The sequence below is a fragment of the Colobus angolensis genome, unplaced genomic scaffold (genome assembly GCF_000951035.1).
Source record: "Colobus angolensis palliatus isolate OR3802 unplaced genomic scaffold, Cang.pa_1.0 Scaffold350, whole genome shotgun sequence".
Lineage (NCBI taxonomy): Eukaryota > Metazoa > Chordata > Mammalia > Primates > Cercopithecidae > Colobus > Colobus angolensis.
In genome coordinates this window covers 480,146-501,272 of record NW_012116822.1, presented here as the reverse complement: position 1 = coordinate 501,272, position 21,127 = coordinate 480,146, and the positions used below count along the sequence as shown (strand labels likewise).

Below are 21,127 nucleotides of genomic sequence, written 5' to 3'. Positions count from 1 at the left end.
CAGGGACTGAGGGTGTCAGGTAGGGATGAGAGTGAGAAGGTGGCTCTAACCAGCCTCCTGGAACCCCCCCCAAACTCCTGGGGTTTGGCCCCCAGGGCTCTGCCCAGGCCCTGTGGGAGCCCTGCCCCCACCTCTCCACATTGCTTGCCCTCCCTGGGGTCTCAGATGGAAGGGGTGGGCTGGGGGGGTGCAGGGTAGATTCTGCTTGGCCCTGATGTGCAGGCCCTGGGCCTCTGCCGGGCCCTCCTGGGCCTTGCTGCGGTCCTGGCTCACCAGGCAGAGTCCCTGAGTTGGCTGAGGCACTGGGGCTGCTCGTGGCCCTATCTCTGCCTGTTCCCCAGCTTAGAACCAAGTCTAGGGCACCAAGTCTGATCCTGAGTGGGACCCCACCGCTGAGGGGCCTGAAATGGCCTAGAGTGGGCCAGGGTGGGTCAGTCAGCGCACCCCAGCGCTCCCTCCCCAACCCCTCCGCCCCCCAGCAGGCCCTGACCAGGAAAGGGGGTGCAAATTGCACTCCCTGACTTCCTGACGAAATGACCTTGTCACGTGTCAGGTGGGGTCTCAGCTGCTCCCTAGCCCACTGCTTGCTGGCTCCGTTTGTGAGGGGCTGGAAGCAGACTGGGTGGGGCTGTGAGAGGGGCCTGCTGGTGGGCCGAGGGGGTTTTACTGGTTTCCTCATGCCCTGCTCTGGACAAGGGGCACCAGGCACAGGCAAGGCTCTGGGTATCCCTCACCAAAGGTTAGCTGAGCATCCACTGTGCACCAGGCTCTGAACACCACGCGGGTCGCTGGATGGGAAACAGTTTCCCGGTCCCGTGCCTGGAACTGTGGCTGCAACATTCCTCAGGCTGAGTTGAAAACCTGCCAGGCATCCTGGCCAAAGGTCATCTCAGGCCGGCGGGTCAGAGACGTGGGGTGGACACGGATAGGCAGGGTGTACGGGTGTGTTTACAGCGACTAGAGTTTACAAGGGGCCAGGTGGCAGGACTGCCGTGTACACACTGTGACTCCAGGTGTCCAGTTTGTCCTGCTGACCTGTTCCACAGCTGTTACCAGAAAGCTGTCTCCTGGGGCCAGCAGCATCCAGGAAGCGGGTACCTAGGGCTGCAGAGACGAGCTCGTCGGCAGGACAGGGTAAGGGACCATGGGCGGAATGGCAGTGGCCGCCGGCGGGCTCGGGGCTGGCTCGGGCATCTCACTTTGCACCGCGATGCCTGCTGTGGTTCCAGAAGTTCCCAAGCCACCTGGTGACAGACTGGGTGGTGGCCAAAGTGGCACATGTCACCAAGCAAGGTCTCGAGCTTGCAGTGGCCCCCACCCTATGGGGCAATGTTGTGTCCTTGCCGAGGATGGACAGACTGACCAGGCCCCACGGTCCTGAAGGCAGGATGTCCCCAAGGCATGTGCCACCCACACGTCTGGAGGCCCTGGGTCCTGCCAGGGCTGAAGTCCCACAAAAGGTCTCCTGTGCCCGTATGGCCACTGTGAGGGGCAGCAGGCCACGGGGTCGGTATTTGCAAAGTAGTGAGGTGCTCCCCCGCCTCTGCCCGCTGGGCCATACGAGGCAGGGCTGTGGACGGCTTCTGCGGGCTCCATCTCTTCCTCCTCCCTCAGCTCAGTGCTTTCATGTCTTCCCCAAAATAGAAGATCTGCAGATTTAAGCATGTCGGGCAGCGGTGAGAGCCTGGAGCTCCCCACCCCGGTTAGACTGCTCTCCAGCACAGCCACCTTCTCAGTGCACGGAGGAGAGCCGGCCTCCTGCCCCCGAGGGGTGTTCTGCAAACCCCTGTGGCCAGTCCTCGAAGTCCACTGCTATGGATCATTTCCGACCGCCACTCGGAAGTGTTAACACGCTGAGCAAGAAGGAAGTGGGGCGTGTGTCCCACTGTCTGGCATAAAAATATAGATTGGGAGTCCCTGTCCCTGGGACATGCGTCTTGACTGCCCACAGAGGCAGCCACCAGCTGTGGAGGGGGGTCCACAGGCTCAGCCTCCTCTCCTCATCCTACGACCATGGCTTGATCCTGCCCCACCCCACTGTGGGCTGCTTAGGCTCCCAGGAGGCTGATGACCCGGGTATCTCTGAAGCCCCTTGGCCCTGTCCTGGTCCCAAGCAGCCCCCATGCCCCATCTCGGCACGAAGACTCACCTTAGAGATTTCCATCTCTCTTTTTCTGTTTGGTTCTCTGGGCTCTCACTTTCATAAGAAGCCAAATAAAGACCTAGACAGAAAATGAAGTGAAATTTCACAACTATGGTTGATGGTAACCTGTTCTACACCCAGATGATAATAACCTGTTCTACACCCAGATGATAATAACCTGTTCTACACCTGGTATATTTGTGTGAGTCTCTTTCTGGGTTCTCTATCCTGTCCCATTGTTGCATGCGTCCATCCCTCCCCTAATACTGTGCTGTCTTAATGACCACAGCTCTATGATATTTGCGTAAGGGCTTTTGCTTCTGTGTAAAACTCACTTCAAATGATGTATAAATACATGAGTCTTCATTTCTCCAGAATAACTAACTGCCCAAGAATGCAATGGCTCGGTCATATAATAGTGGCATATTTGGAATAAGAAACTCTTTATCTAGCCCTGTATTCTGAGGATTATCTCTTTCTTTTCCCTGCTAAAAGTTGTATAGGTTTACATTTTACATTTTAGTCTGTGATCCATGCTGAGCTAATTATTTGTATAAGGTGTGAGGCTTGGGCTGGGGTTCATGTGTTGGTCTGTGGTCTGTGGATGCCTGGACGCTCCAGCACTGTTTGTTGGAGGGTTAGCTTTCCTCCATTGAGTTTTTTTTTTTTTGGTCAAAAATCACCTGATATACTTGTGTGGGTCTCTTTCTGGGTTCTCTGTTCTGTCCCATTGACCATGTGTCCATCCCTCCCCTAACACTGTGCTGTCTTAATGACCGTAGCTCTATAATATCAACCTTAACATCAAGCAGACTCATTCCTCCCATGAATCCTTTTCAAGATTGTTTTAGCAATTCTAGTTCCTTTGCCTTCCCATACACATTTTAGGAGAATCTCATCTCTATCTTACAAAGAGTCTTGCTGGGATTTGGGTAGGAATTGCATTAAACCTGTACTTAAATTCTGGGAGGAGAATTAATACCTTTGCTATGCAGTCTTCCCGTTCATGAACATCCTATGTCTCCATTTATCTACATCTTCCTTGATTTCTTTCATCAGCATTAACTTTTAGCATCTACGTTCTGTGCATGTTTTCTTAGATTTCCACCTATGCTTTCGTGTGTGATTATAAATGGTGTTATAGTTTTAGTTTCATGTGCGCATGTTCATTGCTCATACATAGAAACATGGTTGATTTCTGCATGTGTGTCTTGTATTCTGCAACCTTGCCGAATCCCTTATTAGTTCTAGGAGTTTTTATAGATTCCTTGGGATTTTTTTCCCTCATGATCTGCAAATAGGGACAGCGTTAATTTTTCTTTCTGATTTGTGTGTTATTTCCTGTTCTTGCCTTATTGCACTAACTAGATCTTCCATTACTATGATGACTAAGAGTGGGGAAGAGTGAACATCCTTTCCTTGTTACTGGTCTTAGGAGGAAAGCATTAAATCTTCCACTGTTAAAAATAATGTTTGCAGAAGCGTTTCTGTAGATGCAACTTGTCATGCTGATAAATTCCCTTCTATTACTTGTTTCTGAGAGTTTTTACTGTAAATGCGTGTAGAAATTTGTCAAATCCTTTTTCTGCATTGATTAATATAATCATGTGTCTTTGCTTCTTTAGCTGTTTAGTATAGTGAATTACACTGATTGAATTTCAAATATTGAACAGCTTTGCATCCTTGGAATGAACCTACTTAGTCATGACGTATAATTATTTTTATATATTGCTGAACTCTATTTGCTTATTTTGTTAAGGATTCTTGTGTCTCTATTCCTGAGGGATATTGGCCTATATTTTCTTTTTTTGGTACTGTCTTTGGTTTTATTATCAGAGTAATACTGGTGCCATGGTTTGGATGTTTGTGTCCCTGAAAAATTCATGTTGAAACATAATCCCTAATGCAACAGTGTTAACTAACAGATGGGGTCTGTAGGAGGCGATTAGGCCATGAGGTTCCACCCTCACGGATGGGATTAGTGCCCTTACAAAAGGGCTGGAGGGAGCTAGTCTGGCCCCTTTTTGCCCATCTGCCATATGAGGACACTGCATTTGCCTCTTCTGCCATGTGAGGACACAGCAAGAAGGCTCCACCTTGGAAGCAGAGAGCAGCCCTCACCAGACACAGGATCTGCCTTGATCTTGGACTTTCGGCCTCTGAAACTGTAGAAAATATATATATATTTTTTTAACTCAGTGGTAAGAAAATGTCTGTTGTTTATGAGTTACCCAGTCTAAGGTATTTCGTTATGGCAGCTCAAAGTGACTGAGATAACTGGCTTCGTAAAATTAATCAGGAGGCTCCCTCCTCTTCCACTTTCTGGAACAGATTGTGCAGAACTGGTGTTAATTCTTTAAGCGTTTGGTAGACGTCTCCAGTGTAACCATTTGAGCCTGGAGACTTCATTTTTGAGAGTTTTAAAATTATAAATTCAATTTATTTAATAGTTATAGGGCTATTCAAATTATCTATTTTATGTTAAGTTGTGGTAATTTGTGTTTTTTGAGGAATTAGTCCATTTCATTTAAATTGTCAAATTCATGTGTGTGGAGTTGTTTGTCGTGTTCTCTTATTATCTTTTCAACGTCTGTAGTCATTAGTGATATCCTGTTTTACTCCTGGTACAGTAGTCCCCTATTATCTGTGGGGGATACATTCTAAGTCCCATAGTGGCTGCCTGAAACTAGATAGTACGGAATCCTATACATACTTGCCTTGGATCCCTTTTCCATCTTAACTAAGCACCATCAGGCACTTTTGCAGTTTGAGATGCAACAGCAAAACTAGCAAGAATTTATTTTTCTTTCTTCAAAGTTTCATGGATGAGTTTGTTCTTACTGTAGATCTTAGTAATCTCAGCATACATTTTTTTCCCCTTAATTTGAGAACTTTCACCTCATCATTTAAAGGAGGCACTTTACAGCTTCTGTTTGCCATATCTGAATTGCCTGCATCACTACTCAGGTACTTTGGGGCCATTAAGAAGTAAAATAGGCTGGGTGTGGTGGCTCACGCCTGTAATCCCAGCACTTTGGGAGGCTGAGGTTGGTAGATTACTTGAGGTCAGGAGTTCGAGACCAGCCTGGCCAACATGGTGAAACCCTGTCTCTACTAAAAATACAAAAATTAACTGGGCATGGTGGCTCACGCCTGTAATCCCAGCTACTTGGGTGGCTGAGGGAGGAGAATCACTTGAACCAGGAGGCAGAGGCTGCAGTGAGCTGAGATCGTGCCACTGCACTCCAGCCTGGGTGACAGAGCAAGACTCTGCCTCAAAAAAAAAAAAAAAAAGTAAAATAAGGGTTACCTGAACACAAGCACAGTGACACTGACAGTTGATCTGATAACTGAGATGGCTACTAAGTGACTAACGGGCAGCATAAATACAGCACAAATGTTGGACAAAGGGATGATTCATGTCCCAGGAGGAACAGGGTGGGATGACGTGTGATTTCATCACACTACTCAGAATGGTGCATAATTCAAAACTTATGAATTGTTTATTTCTGGAATTTCCATGTAATACGTTCAGACCGTGGTTGACTGAGGGTAACTACAGATAAGGGGGCACTACTGTATTAGTAATTTGTGTCTTTTCCTTTTCTTTGTCAAGAGGTTCTTTGCTAGATGGCGTCAGTTTTATTGTTCTTTTCAAAGAACCAGCCCTTTGATTAACTTTATTGTTTTTCTGCTTACGGTTTCATTGATTTTTGCTCTTATTTCCTTCCTTCTGCTGACTTTGAGTTTATTTTGCTCCTCTTTTTCTTTTTTTTTTTTTTTTTTGAGACGGAGTCTTGCTCTGTCGCCCAGGCTGGAGTGCAGTGGCCGGATCTCAGCTCACTGCAAGCTCCGCCTCCCGGGTTTACGCCATTCTCCTGCCTCAGCCTCCCGAGTAGCTGGGACTACAGGCGCCTGCCACCTCGCCTGGCTAGCTTTTTGTATTTTTAGTAGAGACGGGGTTTCACCGTGTTAGCCAGGATGGTCTCGATCTCCTGACCTCGTGATCTGCCCGTCTTGGCCTCCCAAAGTGCTGGGATTACAGGCTTGAGCCACCGCGCCCGGCCGTTTTTTGTATTTTTTTAGTAGAGACGGGGTTTCACTGTGTTAGCCAGGATGGTCTCGATCTCCTGACCTCGTGATCCGCCCGCCTTGGCCTCCCAAAGTGCTGGGATGACAGGCTTGAGCCACCGCGCCCGGCCTTTGCTCCTCTTTTTCTAGAGTCTTGATGTAGGAACTTAGATTATTGATTTGAAACTTTTCCTTTTTTCTAATATATGCATTTGGTGCTATAAAATTTCCTCTCAGTCCTGCTTTAGCTGTCCCACAAATTTGATTATATTTTCAGTCAGTTCAATTATTTTTTTAATTTCCCATGCGCCTCTTTGACCTATGGATTATTTACAAGTGAGTCATTTAATTTCTTTTCTTTTTTTGAGACAGAGTCTTGCTCTGTCCCCCTGGCTGGAGTGCAGTGACGCGATCTCAGCTCACTGCAAGCTCCACCTCTGGGGTTCACGCCATTCTCCCGCCTCAGCCTCCTGAGTAGCTGGGACTACAGGCGCCCACCACTGCGCCCGGCTAATTTTTTGTATTTTTAGTAGAGACGGTGTTCCACCGTGGTCTCGATCTCCTGACCTTGTGATCCGCCTGCCTCCGCCTCCCAAAGTGTTGGGATTACAAGCATGAGCCACTGTGCCGGGCCGTGTCATTTAATTTCTAAATGTTTGAAGAGTTTTCTATTGTCTCAAGCTACTGATGTATAATTTAATCCCACTATGGCTGAAGAACACAGTGTGTTATGATTTCAATTACTTTAAATTTGTTTCAGCTTGTTTTATGGCTCAGGATATGGTATATCTTGGTCTATATTCTGGGGGCAATTTTTTAAAATGTGTGTTCTACTGCACTTGTATGGAGTGTTCTGTAAATGTTGATTAGATCCTGTTGTTTGATGATATTGTTGAGTTCTTTGTCTTTGCTGATTTTCTGTCTAGTTGTTCTATCAATTGTTGAGAGAAGGGTGTTGACATCTTCAATTGTAATTGTAGATTACTTATTTCTCCTTTCAGTTTCATCAGCTTTTGCTTAATGAATTTTGCAGCCCTGATGTTTGGTGGATACATAGTTAGGATTGCTATATTTTGGGGGACTGACCCTATTATTAATATATAATGTCCTTCTTTGTTTCTGGTAATAATTTTCTTTCTTCTAAGGTATAGTTTATCTGAAATTAATATTGCTATTATTGCTTTCCTCTAATTAATACTAGCATGCTATATCTTTTCTTCTTTTTTTTTTTTTTTTTTTTTTTTTTTTTTTTTTTTGCTATATCTTTTTTTTTTTTTTTTTTTTTTTTGAATGGAGTCTCGCTTTGTTGCCCAGGCTGGAGTGCAGTGGCGTGATCTCAGCTCACTGCAAGCTCTGCCTCCCAGGTTCATGCCATTCTCCTGCCTCAGCCTCCCGAGTAGCTCAGACTATGGGCACCTGCTACCACGCCCGGATTTTTTTTGTATTTTTAGTAGAGACTGAGTTTCACCGTGTTAGCCAGGATGGTCTCGATCTCCTGACCTCGTGATCCACCTGCCTTGGCCTCCCAAAGTGCTGGGATTACAGGCGTGAGCCACTGCGCCCGGCCCTTTTCTTCTCTTTACTTATCAAAATGTCTCTATCATTATATTGAAGTGAGTTTCTTGTAGATAGCATATCATTGGATCATTTTAAAATATCAACTTTGTCAATTTCTTTTACTTGGTGTATTTAGACCATTTACATTTAATGTAATTATTAATATGTTAGGACTTAAGTCTGCCTTTTTGTCTATTTTTTTGTTTTCTTTTTGTTCTGTGTTTTGTTCTCTGTTTTATTTTTCTTGTTTTCCTGTGGTTTACCTGAACAGCTTTTAGAATTCTATTTTGATTTATCTATAGTTAATTCCTGAAGGATGTTTTCACTGTATATAGGATTCTGGCTTGACAGTTCTTTATTTTTGGCAATTGAAAAATGTGCCCCTGTCTTCTGGCCTCTTGGTTTCTGATGAGAAATTTGACATGATTCAAACTGTTTTTCCCCTATGGGTGAAGTGTCATTTCTCTCTCAGTGCTTTTAATATTTAAAAAATAAATATATTTTTTAAATATTAAGGCAAAAAGGAACCTTGCAGACATGATTAAATGAAGGATCTGGAGATGGGGAGAATATCTTGGATTATATGTGAGGGCCCTAAATGCAGTCACAGGTATCCTTATAAGAGGATGGCAAAGGGAGATTTGACTATGGTGGAGAGAAGATGATGTGATGATGGAAGCAGAGATCGGAGTGATGCACTTTGAAGATGAAGGAAGGGGCCACAGCCAAGGAATACAGGTGGCCATGAGAAGTTGAAAAAGGCCAGGAAATAGATGCTACTGTCAGGGCATCCAGAAGAAACCAGCCCTGCTGACACCTTGATTTTAGCCCAAAGAAACTAACTTCAGCCCTCTGATCTCCAGAAATCTATAAGGATAAATTTGTGTTGCTTTGAGTCACCAAGTTTGTGATTTGTGACAGCACCAACAGGAAACTAATACACTAGTGTGGATTGAGTGTAGTTGTATGGGCTTTGCCTGGGCAACTCAAGACATTCTCACCACGGCCGTGGGGAGCAGGTTCTCACATCACCCCCCTTTCCAGATGCTGCAGGGGAGCCTTAGAGACGATGAGGCCTGCTCACTGCCCAGCTCACTGGGGTGGGAGCAGCTCAGACTGGTTTATTCATCAGCTGCTGAGCTTCTTAGTGGAAGTCGGGGGAGGTGGCTACAGATACGGGTGAAACCCCCTCCAAAAAGTTCCCAGCTTCAAAATATAAACAATAAAATGGCAAAGTTGAAAGTATTCAAAAGCAAAATCATTAAAAGATCCTTCTCCCCTATTTCTTTTTTTCCAGAATGTGAAAGTGCTCCCTGAGCCTAAGTGAGGGTCCCTCTGTGCCATGCATGCGGTGATGAGGAGCCAGGTCTTCTGTGTCCGGAGCAGGCCCTCTCAGGGTGATGTGGTTGGCCACGGGGCCATGCCACCCCAGCTCAAGCACACGGGGCCACTTGCTTCTCTACCACTTCTGCTTCCTGAAAGCAGGGCCCTGGGACCTGCCCCCTTAGCACACTTGCAAAGCAAACTTAATCTGACAAATGATCACATGGAAATGCTTACTTAGTGGAGAGGACAGAAATGAATGGCACTCTGGAGCAAAGAGGCCTCATCTCGTGCCTGTGTTTATACACCAGGACACACGTACATGCCTACACAGTCAGTGCCGTGCTTGGCACTCCCCATGTCAGCTCTGGGAGGGTGATCCTTTTTTTTTTTTTTTTTTTTGAGATGAAGTCTGGCTCTGTCGCCCAGGCTGGAGTGCAGTAGTGGCACGATCTTGGCTCACTGCAACTTCTGCCTCCTGGGTTCAAGTGATTCTCCTGCCTCAGCCTCCTGAGTAGCTGGGACTATGGGCAGGCGCCACCACGCCCGGCTAATTTTTGTATTTTTAGTAGAGAGGGAGTTTCACCATGTTGGTCAGGCTGGTCTTGAACTCCTGACCTTGTGATCTGCCCGCCTTGGCCTCCCAAAGTGCTGGGATTATAGGCGTGAACCGCCGCGCCCGGCTGAGGGTGATTCTTATCATCACCCCCACTTTACTGAGGAAAGTGATTCAGACTGGTAGATGGTTCTGATTTAGAATTCCAAAGGTGTCCAAACTGTGTCCGGGGAGAAGCCTGGCCCCGGGGGTCCTTGAGGTCCCAGCCTGGACCTCTTCAGGCCCATCCTGTGTTCCTGGAATGGCAATGGGCCAGCCAGGGGGATGGAGTCCTCCTTGTTCCCTCCTGGAGCCAGCCCAGGTGGGCAGGGTGCCTCCCTAACCTACTCAGAGCAGGGGTCCTGAATGGCGACTGAGAGGCTACCCCAGGGTCCCATGGCCCAGCAGGCAGGAGGGCTGCAGGACTCACTTACCATCCTCACTGAAGATGGGGGCGGTGGACAGGTAGTGGGTGATGCTGGGGTCTTGCTCGAAGGGACACTCCACTTGTTTCCAGGTGATGAACTCGCCCACCTGCTTGGCCAGCTCCAGGAATTTCTGCCAGAGTCACAGAGACACAGAATGGAGGTGCTCCAGAGCCTGGAGGTCCCCAGGATGGGGAGGGGCTGGTCTCTGCCAGAGTCTCAGAGACACAGAATGGAGGTGACTCCAGAGCCTGGAGGTCCCCAGGATGGGGAGGGGCTGGTCTCTGCCAGAGTCACAGAGACACAGAATGGAGGCGACTCCAGAGCCTGGAGGTCCCCAGGAGGGGGAGGGGCTGGTCTCTGCCAGAGTCACAGAGACACAGAATGGAGGCAACTCCAGAGCCTGGAGGTCCACAAGACGGGGAGGGGCTGGTCCTGGCAGAGACTCGCTCAACCCCCAGTGACTTTAGGGGTCTGAGGAGGAGCAGGGGGCAATAAATGAGGGCGAGGGCAGCCCGGGCCTGCAGCCTGCATGGAGCAAGAGTAGACAGTTTTATGTCATCATATTTATTTTTGTTGTTATCCTCTATGTATGGCAAGTGATACATGTTTGTTGATTTACAGAATTATGCAAATATATTTAAATAAGTATAAGTAAGACTTAAGTAATTCATTTAAGTATGATTTTATTTAAGTGAAACGTAAACACATGTATTTAATTTTTTAAAAAGGTGCCAACTTTAAACAAACAGGAGTGCACAGTTGTGAATGGCAGGGACCCCCCGATCTGCCCTGGAAGCCAGGTCCAGTCCCTCCCGCTTGCTCCCCAAAGCTGGGATCACACAAGCACCTTGTAGTCACACCTGTCCCTGGCCTCAGCTCTGAGCATCAATTCAGGAAGGGCAAAGGCAGGGGTTCCCACTCCTGGTCTGGGCTGGTGTCACCTGCCGAGGAGGATCCCAGTTCCCCGGGCCCCTGCACTGTCTTGCCTAAGCCCGATCTTGCCCACATTGCCTCCAGCCTGGGCTAACCTAAGCGGCGAGGCGGCCTCGGACCTGCTCACCAGGCCTGTGGGCAGCATGTGGCAGTCTGCTGGGGCATCTGTGAGGAGGGCAGCTCCAGGCCCAAGGGTCTGGCCATGTGCTGTGGTTCCCACCTGCAGGGGACACCCACAGCCCACGGAAGGCCATGCTGCACCTCTACCCCTAGCCTCTCTGTGGGCTACAGTTGAAGCCCCATCTTACACAGGGAGAGACTGAGGCTCAGACAGAGCAGTGACTGGTGACTGGCCCAGGACTTACGGCTCCTTGGAGTTGGAGGCTGGGTGGGGCCTCACACTCACTGTGTTACCCACTGCTAAGGCCAACACTAGGGTGGGGCTGGCTCTCAGTGGGAGAAGAGCCCCCTCCTTCCTGCAGACTGGGGGTCCCACTGCTGCCTGGCATGCTCTGACTCAGTGTCTGCCTAGCTCCCCAGCTACTCCCGAGACACGTATGCTGGGTGGGCCCTTTTGGAGCTCAGGATACGGAGTTGGTCAGCCTGGCCTTTCTTCTTGGGAGCTCAGGGACTCGGGTGCAGTGACCGAGGATGGATGGAGGGATGCCCAGCCTGCTGTGCTTTGGGAGGCCTGCCAGGTGGGCTCTTTCTGCCTGGGAGGTCCAGGGAGGCTTCCTGGAAGAGGAGACACTTGAGCTGACAGCAGTGAGTGTCTGTAGAGGGAGCAGAATTCTTTCTGTTTTGTTCACTCTGGCCTTGGCCTGATAGCTTCCTCCTGCTACTCAGGGCTCTGCCTTTGGGCTGGTCCTGACCTCCAGGGCACAGCCCGTCACAGCACCTTGCTGGTTGTCACTGTGGGCCCATGGAGCTGCCTTTCTCACTAGCCTGGTGCCCCTCAAGGGCTCAGATGGACTCTGCTTCACCTGTGCTGGCCATGAGGCCCAGCCTGGAGGGACATGACCCTGAGCCTCAGCATCCCCACCGCAGTGATGTCAGGGTGGGAGGACCCTGATAACCTCGCCGAGGTCGGCTGTCAATGGCTCATTCTGCCCCAGAGTCCCCCATTAGGGCAGGGGCCAGTGGTCCTGCCCTGGGAACTTTTCCTGGCCTGTCCAACTCAGTGGAGGTCCCCACAGAGGTCCTACCTCAAAGTTGACGTGTCCATTGGGAAGGCGGTTGGCACAGCCCTCATTCAGGAAGTAGATATCTTTGATGAGCAGGCTGAAGAACGGAATGACAATCTGGAAGAAAGATGGGGCAGGTCAGCCCCAGCTGGTTGCTCTATACAGCTGGCTCCAGGACGGGGCAGCCTTGCCAGCGGATAGCTGCCCCAGGGACCTCAGACCCGACCCCAGGGTGCAGAGGGCAGGGGAGACTTCCTGGGCTAGTCAGGGCCTCGCGGCTTCACGGGTTACGAGGTGAATTCCTGTGCACCATGGAGGGTAATAAGGACCACCAAGAAAGAAGCAGGCCCCCATCACCCTGCCGAGCGCCATGGTGCTGCTGCCTGTCCCGGCCCCCATCACCCTGCCGAGCGCCGTGGTGCTGCTGCCTGTCCTGGCCCCCATCACCCTGCCGAGTGCCGTGGTGCTGCTGCCTGTCCTGGGGCTGGGTAAGAGATGCACAGTCATGATGACCCTTGAATAGTCCTTCCACTGCTTTCTGGGAGGGGCTGGTAGGTCCCTACTACCCCCACCCCCATCCAAAGGTCCACAGGCTCATGTGCACTGGGAGGGGCAGTCCGGGCTGCACACACTGTTAAAGACGCATGGAACAGATGTGCATCAACTGTTCTGAAATTTGGTGGCCTCTTTTTTTTTTTGAGATGGAGTCTGGCTCTGTTGCCCAGGCTGGAGTGCAATGGCGCGATCTTGGCTCACTGTAACCTCTGCCTCCCAGGTTTGAGTGATTCTCCTGCTTCAGCCTCCTCAAGCAGCTGGAATTACAGGCACCTGCCACCACGCCTAGCTAATTTTTGTATTTTTAGTAGAGATGGGGTTTCACCATGCTGGCCAGGCTGGTCTTGAACTCCTGACCTTGTGATCCGCCCGCCTTGGCCTCCCAAGGGGGCCTCCTTTTTTTAAAAAAAAAAATTAACAATTTGTCCCCCTATGTCTTTGTTGATGCACTTACTGTTAGACCAAAAGCTTTCTTGCTCCACTGCCGGAAGGAAAAGAAAGGCTGGTGGACCCAGCCTGTGAAAGGCGGCGGGCTTTGTGCAGGCCCCCACCACTCTTCATTCCTGACCTCACTGCAGTGGAGACACAGTTATGGGAGTAACCTACAAAATGAGGAGGCCTCATCTGGCAAATCTTTGCTAATCCCGCTGCCGGCTGGGTTTAGCCTCCATCTGTGCTCCCAAAGAGCCCGCTCCTTATGCCTTTATCAACCCTGAGTGCCTCACTGCTGAGCTACACACAGGATTACTTTCCATCTTTGCGTGGTCCTATGAAGCAGGGCTCTTATGACCCCGCTTTATACATGAGAAAGCTGAGGCCCAGAGAGGTTAAATACCTTGCATAAGCTCACACAGCAGTGAGCAGCGGAAGCAGGGCTGAGTCTCAGGTGCTCTGCCCTAGTGCCCCATCCTGCCTCTTCCTCACCGTGCCAGGATCAGTGGTAGGGGGGGATTGTGGGGGTGGTCTGTGTCTGTGCCCTCCCTTGGTGGTGCTGAGTCCCCAGTCCTAGTGTGGTGGGTTCTGGACAGCTGAACTATGTTGGAATAGGGAGATGCGCCAAGACAGGGAGGGAGTTTAAGGAGTGTGGGACTCTGCACACACAGAAAGCTCCTCCGGGGCCTGGTCTGGGCTTCCTGGAGGCAGGGGCATTGAGCTGGTCCTCGAGAGGTGGCGTGTTTCATACGCAAGCACTTCTCGCCCCTTCTGCCATGGCCATGCCACTCAAGGCCATTCCCCATGTCTGACCTGGTTTCCTTGCCCTCACAGCAGCCAAAGAGGCCTTTGTATCTGCAAATCCATTGCTCTTGCTTCTGACGTGAGAAGTTTAATTAGAGCCCAGGTCGGCTTGGAGGTCACCCAGATAAGTGGGCCCCGTGACACAGACGGGGAGAGGGGCAGACAGGAGCCGCCCACAGACAGGAAGGAAGCATAAAGTGCTATGACCACCGAGATCTCCCAGCCCATTAACTCAGCTGGGGCACCAGGAAACTGTGAGCGAATCTCTAAGTGTCCCTTCCTCCTCCTCCTTCCTTCCCTCCCTCTGCCCCTCCACCCCCTCCACCCATAGAGCAGCTTTTGTGGGCCTTGCCCATGACCCATCTCTCTCTGGAAGTGAGAGGAGAATGTGGTTAAAGTAAACACACAGCGCTAAGCTGCCTGCCTACAGCACCAATGCATAGCATCCCAGCACCCAGAGCTGGAAGGGGCTCAGAGCACAGGCACCCAAATCCCTGTCTCTCTATCTGCCCCACAGCCCCGTGTCCCAGCAGAGAGGAAGGAAGCAGTGCAGAGTGCCCAGGCCATGGCTGACGGCTCCCAGCCCAGCTCGGCACCAAGCTCCTGTACACTGATTCTACATCCAACCTAGGCCCGTAGCCAGTGCCCTGCGACTGCCACACACACCCAATGCCTGGGAACAGGAGTCAGCCTGGTGGTGCGCAGACCATGAGATTCAGAGCCAGATAGGCTGGAGTGTGATCCTGGCTCTGCCACCTACCTGTAGTGTGACTGGACTAGTGAGCTCTCCTGCCTGAGACTCAGTCTGCGGATCTGGGAACTGGCAATGCTGATGGCCCCATAGAGTAGTTGTGGGGTGTGGAGGTTAAGTGGCTGGAATGAGGCAGGTGCTCAGTGACATGAGGTTCCTGCCCCTGCTGTCTGGCTTTCCAGGCTCTGGCTCCTGGTAGGCCACCCACCTGCCCTGGGATTTGAGGTTTCACATCCCCGGGTGCTGCTCAGAGTCACTGACACACTCACAGCCTGAACAGGAAAGGCCAGCTGGACAGGACAGAGCCATCCATGTGGCTGGAGTCTGCCCCTTGGGTGGAGGGCCAAGAAGGCCTGGCAGGTGGCACAAGCATGCACACCTCAGCTTGCTTCCCAAACCTGCCCACTGGCATCCCTCCAGTGCAATTCCAGGGGGACCTGAATTTCAAGAACAGCATTGTGTTCTATTATCCCTCATGCTGGAGACAGACATCCACGAACCACAGCAGGGACGTGATTCCACTAATGTTTCTGTATGGCACGGGCCTTCGAAGGTACAGTGTCTTGGAGTTTCCTCTCCATAGAGATGAACAACTCTAATCATCAGGATGGTAACAGGTTTCAAGCCAGAGGATCACTGCAATCCCAGAACCGGGGCATGATTCTCTGTACCAGAGGCCATAGGTAGAATTTGGAGGAGAAATAAAATTGATCAGGTCAGCAAAGGCCCCACAAATGCAGGTATATAAGAATACAGGCTGTGGCCGGGCGCAGTGGCTCACACATGTAATCCCAGCACTTTGGGAGGCCAAGGCAGGCAAATCACCTGAGGTCAGGAGTTCAAGACCATCCTGGCCAATATGATGAAACCCTGCCTCTACTAAAAACACAAAAATGAGCCGGGTGTGGTGGCAGGCGCCTGTAATCCCAGGTACTTGGGAGGCTGTGGCAGGAAAATCGCTTGAACCCAGGAGGTGGAGGTTGCAGTGAGCCAAGATTGCACCACTGCACTCCAGCCTGGGCGACAGAGAGAGACTCCATCTCCAAAAAAAAAAAAAAAAAAAAAAAGATACAAGCTGTAAACAGGCAGTTTGGGTGAGGAAAAAGCTTGGTTCAGTGATTGCCAAAAATGTAAATGTGATCTGAGGCCACATAATTAAAAGTATTATGTTTAGAATCAGGGAGGTGGAAGATCCTGTGTACCTGGAACCTCAATTTTATCTGAAACAGAAGAAATGTGAAAAATGGAGCTGTTTAGGGACCAAAGGGCCCCACGTGGGAGGAGCCTGGAAACTGTAGTGTGGCAGGGCAGGTCTGGGGCCGCTGACTCAGGAGAAGAGAGGAGGGGCCGTGGGGCCTCTGAAGAACTGGTGAGCAGAAGACGAAATGGCCTCACTCGTGTGGCCCCCCAAGAAAGGATGACCCCAGGCATCCCAGCTTCAGGCCCTCATGAAGCACTTCTTATCAGAGTTGTCTGAGGCTGGTTTCCCTCAAGTTTTGGGAGGTGGTGAGTTCCCGATACTGGAGGCATGCAAACAAGGAGACCTGGCTGTCTCCTTGTCTATTACTGATGCTGCAGTGGGGCAGGAGCTGCAGAAGGTGAACTCTGAGCCAGCACCCAGGTTCCCTGCTGCAGCCCCGCTGGGCCAACATGGCCCCGACCCACCTTCTCTTGGCTGCTGTGGGCCGTCAGGGAGCGGTGGGCTGCCCCTCGCAGGGCTGTCCTGTAGTTGCAGAAATTCCCTGTTGGGTCCATCTGGTGCTGGAAGGAGATAGGGAGGCGTGTGGGCAGCTCTGTCCAGGGGATGGCCGGAGGCACCCGGCAGCCCAGCAGCCTCATTTACCTCGAGGATGAAAAACTTGGCCGTCTTCACTTTGGCCCAGGTCTTCTTTAGCCTGGAGACAGGGCTCATGTTCATGCCAGCTGGAAGAGGGAGGGGGAGTTGGAGAGGGCTGCTTCTGGGACAGGGGGACCTCTGTTTAGCTACAGCCCCTTGGGCTGCACCCTGACCAGGGCTGGGGGCTGCAGGGCTCAGTCTGTCACACGGTGGGTGGGTGAGGGGTGCTGGTGGACATCATGCTCAGGTGGGCCTGCTCCCACCATGCCGGTCCCATTCTGCACCGAGCACCTGCACTGGGCCCTCGTTCTCTCTGGGTCTGGGGACATACCACCAAGCCCTCGCCAAACATCCCGAGGGGGCTGGGCTTGCCTCAAAAGGCGCGGCTCCCCGGGACCTCTGAGGCGGGGACATGGGACTACCCAGGCCTTCAGACAGCCCAGCCCACGCCCTCCCGCTGCTCAGAGGTGGGCCCTGGCTTGCACTCTGCCTGCCTGGCTGCACCCGCTCCGACCTCTAGGGGGGCCTGTGCACTGAGGACTCCAGGCCGAAGCCGGCCCACTCACAGATGATGGCCATGAGGGAGTTGAAGTTGCCGATGTTGAAGCACTCGCGGGCCACGTCGATGAAGAACTCAATCACCTGGGCCCTCTGCTTCTTCTTGGCTGGCTGTGGACAGGGCAGCAGAGCCTCAGCGGTGACACGCCTCCACCCGGCCCTGACCAGGCCCGCTCCCATCACCCGGCCCTCTTTGCCTTCTCTAAACCCACCGCACAGCTGGGGCACTTGAGGCCCAGGGTAAACAGGGTCTCAGAGTGCTTCACGGGCCGAGCCAGCAGAGCCCAACGCCATAGAGGGCTAGGTGGGCCTGGTGGGGCACAGGCACTCCCTGTAGCCCTGGAGTTGCTGAGACGCACCTTCACGAGATGCTCCACGGCTCCCCTCCAGTGCCCTCCTCCCTCTGGGCCCAGCTCCCACCCAACTCCTTCCCTACATTAGACAGCCCCACCCGCCTTCCCCCAGCCCTGGGCTTTCTCCCCTCGCTGGGGTACAAGCTGGCCCTGCGATCTGTCCCTCGAGCAGCCTCTCCGCGCTCTCCATCTAACAACTGTGTGACTGGTAAACCCTTGTTTGTGGTCGGGCGCTTGGGACTTCAGACCCCTCTGATGTGCAGAACCACACCATGTCCTTCCCTGGCCATCCTGGGCCACAGCTGGCTCCCTGGGAGGCTCAGGCCAAGCAAGCTTCACGCGGGCTCGGCCCTCTCACCTGCAGCCTGCGGCGCAAGGGTGGGAGTGGGCTGGGCCAGGGGGGCCTGCGTTGCATTCTTTCCACACAGGCAGGTGTTGCTTGCCCACCAAAGATGCAGCAAGGGTCTTTACCGCCACCAAGAAGTGGGGTGTTGTGCTCTGAGATGTGTCACCAAACCCCCTTCCAGGGGCTGTCTTGGCCACAGAGAGCTGCCCACCCAAAGCCGGCCCTGTCCTTTGAAGGGCAGCCCGACCTGTGATGGAGGCTGAGCCAGGTGGCAGACAGAGGCCAACCCGTGTCTGTCGTCACATCGTCGCATGGGGCTGCCTCCTTTCTACGCTCGTCTGCAGGTGTGGACCCCTCATGAACACGTGCCCCATACCCGGTCTCAGCACCTGCTGCGGAGAGCCCGGCCTGCCCTGGCGCTGCCTCTAGCCTGGCCCTGGGATGAGCGGCCCCCTGGGCTTCATCTTAAGGTGAGAGAGTGGGTTCAGAGGAGGGCCCCTCTGCTGCAAGGAGGAGGACGGGTAGGTGTGGCCAGGCGGGACTGTGACTCAGTGACAAGCACATCTGGCCCCACGCTGCTGAGTTTTGGTGCTTTCCAGGAGCAGCTGGAACCATGGGCTTTTACGTGTATCTCCCAGTGCTTAGAGGTCAGATCATGTCCACCTCTAGGTCCCAAGCAAGCCAAACAAGGCCAGTTGCAGGCCAGGCTGCCCAAGGCAGGCCGGCACAGATGGAGAGAGCAGAGCCACCGGGGCTGCGAGTGACTGCCTCTCACTCCTTCAGCAAACCCTCTCCAACACCCTCTGTGCCTGGCTGGTGGATTTGTCCTGGGTTCTACTTGGAGGGAAATGTCACTGCAGGAAAGCTGGTGTCACCTGGAGTCCTGAAGGGGTGCCTAGCCTGGCATTGGACTTGGAAATGAACAGGACTCAAGGTGTCCTTCCGGTTCCTTCCCCAGTAGGCTCCTCCCAACTCCAGCCGCCTTGGGCTATGCCAGGTGGTGCCCACCCTGGCTGTCTACTCACCATGCAGATCTCGGTTGCCACCAGGTAGCACAGTCTGTTGAACCATTTCACGTAAGCCTCTAGGTTGCTGGTCTTGTCACTAAAGCAGGGCTAGAAAAAACACACAGAATCACATTCTGAGCCTTTTTGTCAATCATCTTTTAGAACATGAAGTCAGTTCATGATCCCTACGACCTGGGAAATGTCAAAACCCCCAAACCGTCCAGAAATACCAAAGATTTGGTGTGTACCCTTTTAGTGCTTTTAAAAATACATTTTAAAATGTAACTTCACACACACACACACACACACACACACACACACACACAGACACAGACACACACATACACACGAACCTCATTATTCCTGGATTCTGTATTTGCAAATTTGCCTCCTCTCTAAAATGTATTTGTAACCCCAAAAACTTGTGTCACTTTTGTGGTCTTCTGTACATACGTGCGGGGTGGCAAAAATATTGAAGTCATGAGTGTCTGTGCGCATCTCCAGCAGAGGCGAGGCAATGCTCTGTCCTCCTGCATCTCACTCTCAGACTTGGCCTACTGAGTATCATGTCCTTTACATTTTTGTACTGTTTGCTGATAATTTCACTGTTGAGAAAGGCCCCCAAGCATGGTGCCGAAGTGCCGTCTAGTGTTCCCATGCAGTCAAAGGCTGCTCTGTGCCTCACAGAGAAACTGTGTGTAACATCAGCGTTCAGCCATGAGAAATAGCACTGTTGGCTATGAGATCAATATTAATCAATAATTTATATTAAATAATGTCTTTAAACATAAACACACATAAAACAAGGTGATATATGGATCCGTTGACAAAAACGCTGTGATGAGAGGCTCACAGGGAACCTAACCTTGCATTTCCCCTGGGAGCAACAGTTCCGTGCTCACTCATTCAGTGCTTTTGACTTTATAGAACGCAGCTGCTAGGAGTAATGAGCGCCAGCTGTGTGTGTGCATGCATCTATCATAACCATATATATTCCCATACTTTGCTATGCAAACCTTTCCCTGTGCCATAACATATCCTTTGGAAACAAAAATTTTAAATGGATATAGAACTTTCCACTGTATAATATACCAGCATTTAAAAGATGAAACTTAACATAAATGTGTTTGTTAAAACTGCCAGGGTAGGCCAAACGTGGTGGCTCATGCCTGTAATCCCAGCACTTTGGGAGGCCAAGGCGAGTGGATCACCTGAGGTTAGGAGTTCAGGACCAGTCTGGTCAACATGATGAAACCCCGTCTCTACTAAATACACAAAAATTAGCTGGGTGTGGTGGCAGGTGCCTGTAATCCCAGCTACTCAGGAGGCTGAGGCAGGAGAATCGCTTGAACCTGGCGGCAGAGGTTGCAGTGAGCCGAGATCACACCATTGCACTCCAGCCTGGGCGACAAGAGCAAAACTTCATCTCAAAAAAACAAAACCAAAAAACAAAAAACTCCAAAAAACTGCCAGGGTAACTTTTTTTCTTTTTTGAGACAGAGTCTTGCTCTGTCGCCCAGGCTGGAGTGCAGTGGCCAGATCTCAGCTCACTGCAAGCTCCGCCTCTCGGGTTCACGCCATTCTCCTGCCTCAGCCTCCCAAGTAGCTGGGACTACAGGCACCTGCCACCACGCCTGGCTAGTTTTTTGTATTTTTTAGTAGAGACGGGGTTTCACAGTGTTAGCCAGGATGGTCTCGATCACCTGACCTCGTGATCCACCCGTCTGGGCCTCCCAAAGTGCTGGGATTACAGGCTTGAGCCACCGCGCCCAGCGGTAACTTTCAATAAATAGAGGGGAAGATGGAATAGGAGACCTATTCATTCAAAAGAAGCAAAGAAAGGAGGAAAAGTAAACAGATAAGGAAGATAACTACAGAGTACAACAGAAGATAGCAAGAACAAATTCTTATGGATTAGTGATTACAACACTGTAATTAAAAAATGCAGCTGCTTGCCACTTTCAAGAGCTACAACTCCAAACACAAGGATATAAGTAAAAAAGAAGAAGAATATATATCTGATAAATATTACGTAGCTATATTAATATTGGACAAAATAGACTTTAAGGCAACAAAAAAGATCCTAAGGCAAAAAGCTTTAGGAGAAATGAGAGAGTAATTGCATAATGATAAAAGGTTCAACTCATCAGGGATATGTCACAAGTCTAAACTTGATTGCAGCTAGTAACATAGGTTCAATATATGGAGGCAAAAATAATCAGAAAGGTGAAGTTCTTTATTTATTTTTTA

General features: G+C 51.0%; 1 protein-coding gene across 1 annotated transcript in view; it reads right to left on the bottom strand.

Moving 5' to 3' along the window:
* Nucleotides 1–923: 923 nt before the first annotated feature.
* RASGEF1C (RasGEF domain family, member 1C) overlaps nt 924–21,127 on the bottom strand; it is a 52,165-nt gene continuing 31,961 nt past the window's right edge. Inside the window, exons 7-14 of the mRNA XM_011952923.1 lie at nt 18,896–18,985; nt 17,180–17,282; nt 16,620–16,699; nt 16,442–16,537; nt 12,256–12,351; nt 10,124–10,247; nt 2,150–2,222; nt 924–1,649 (exon numbers count right to left, since the gene is read on the bottom strand). Of these exons, the coding sequence (XP_011808313.1) occupies nt 1,625–1,649; nt 2,150–2,222; nt 10,124–10,247; nt 12,256–12,351; nt 16,442–16,537; nt 16,620–16,699; nt 17,180–17,282; nt 18,896–18,985 (687 nt within the window). The 3' untranslated portion in view covers nt 924–1,624. The remainder of the gene's footprint in view (nt 1,650–2,149; nt 2,223–10,123; nt 10,248–12,255; nt 12,352–16,441; nt 16,538–16,619; nt 16,700–17,179; nt 17,283–18,895; nt 18,986–21,127) is intronic.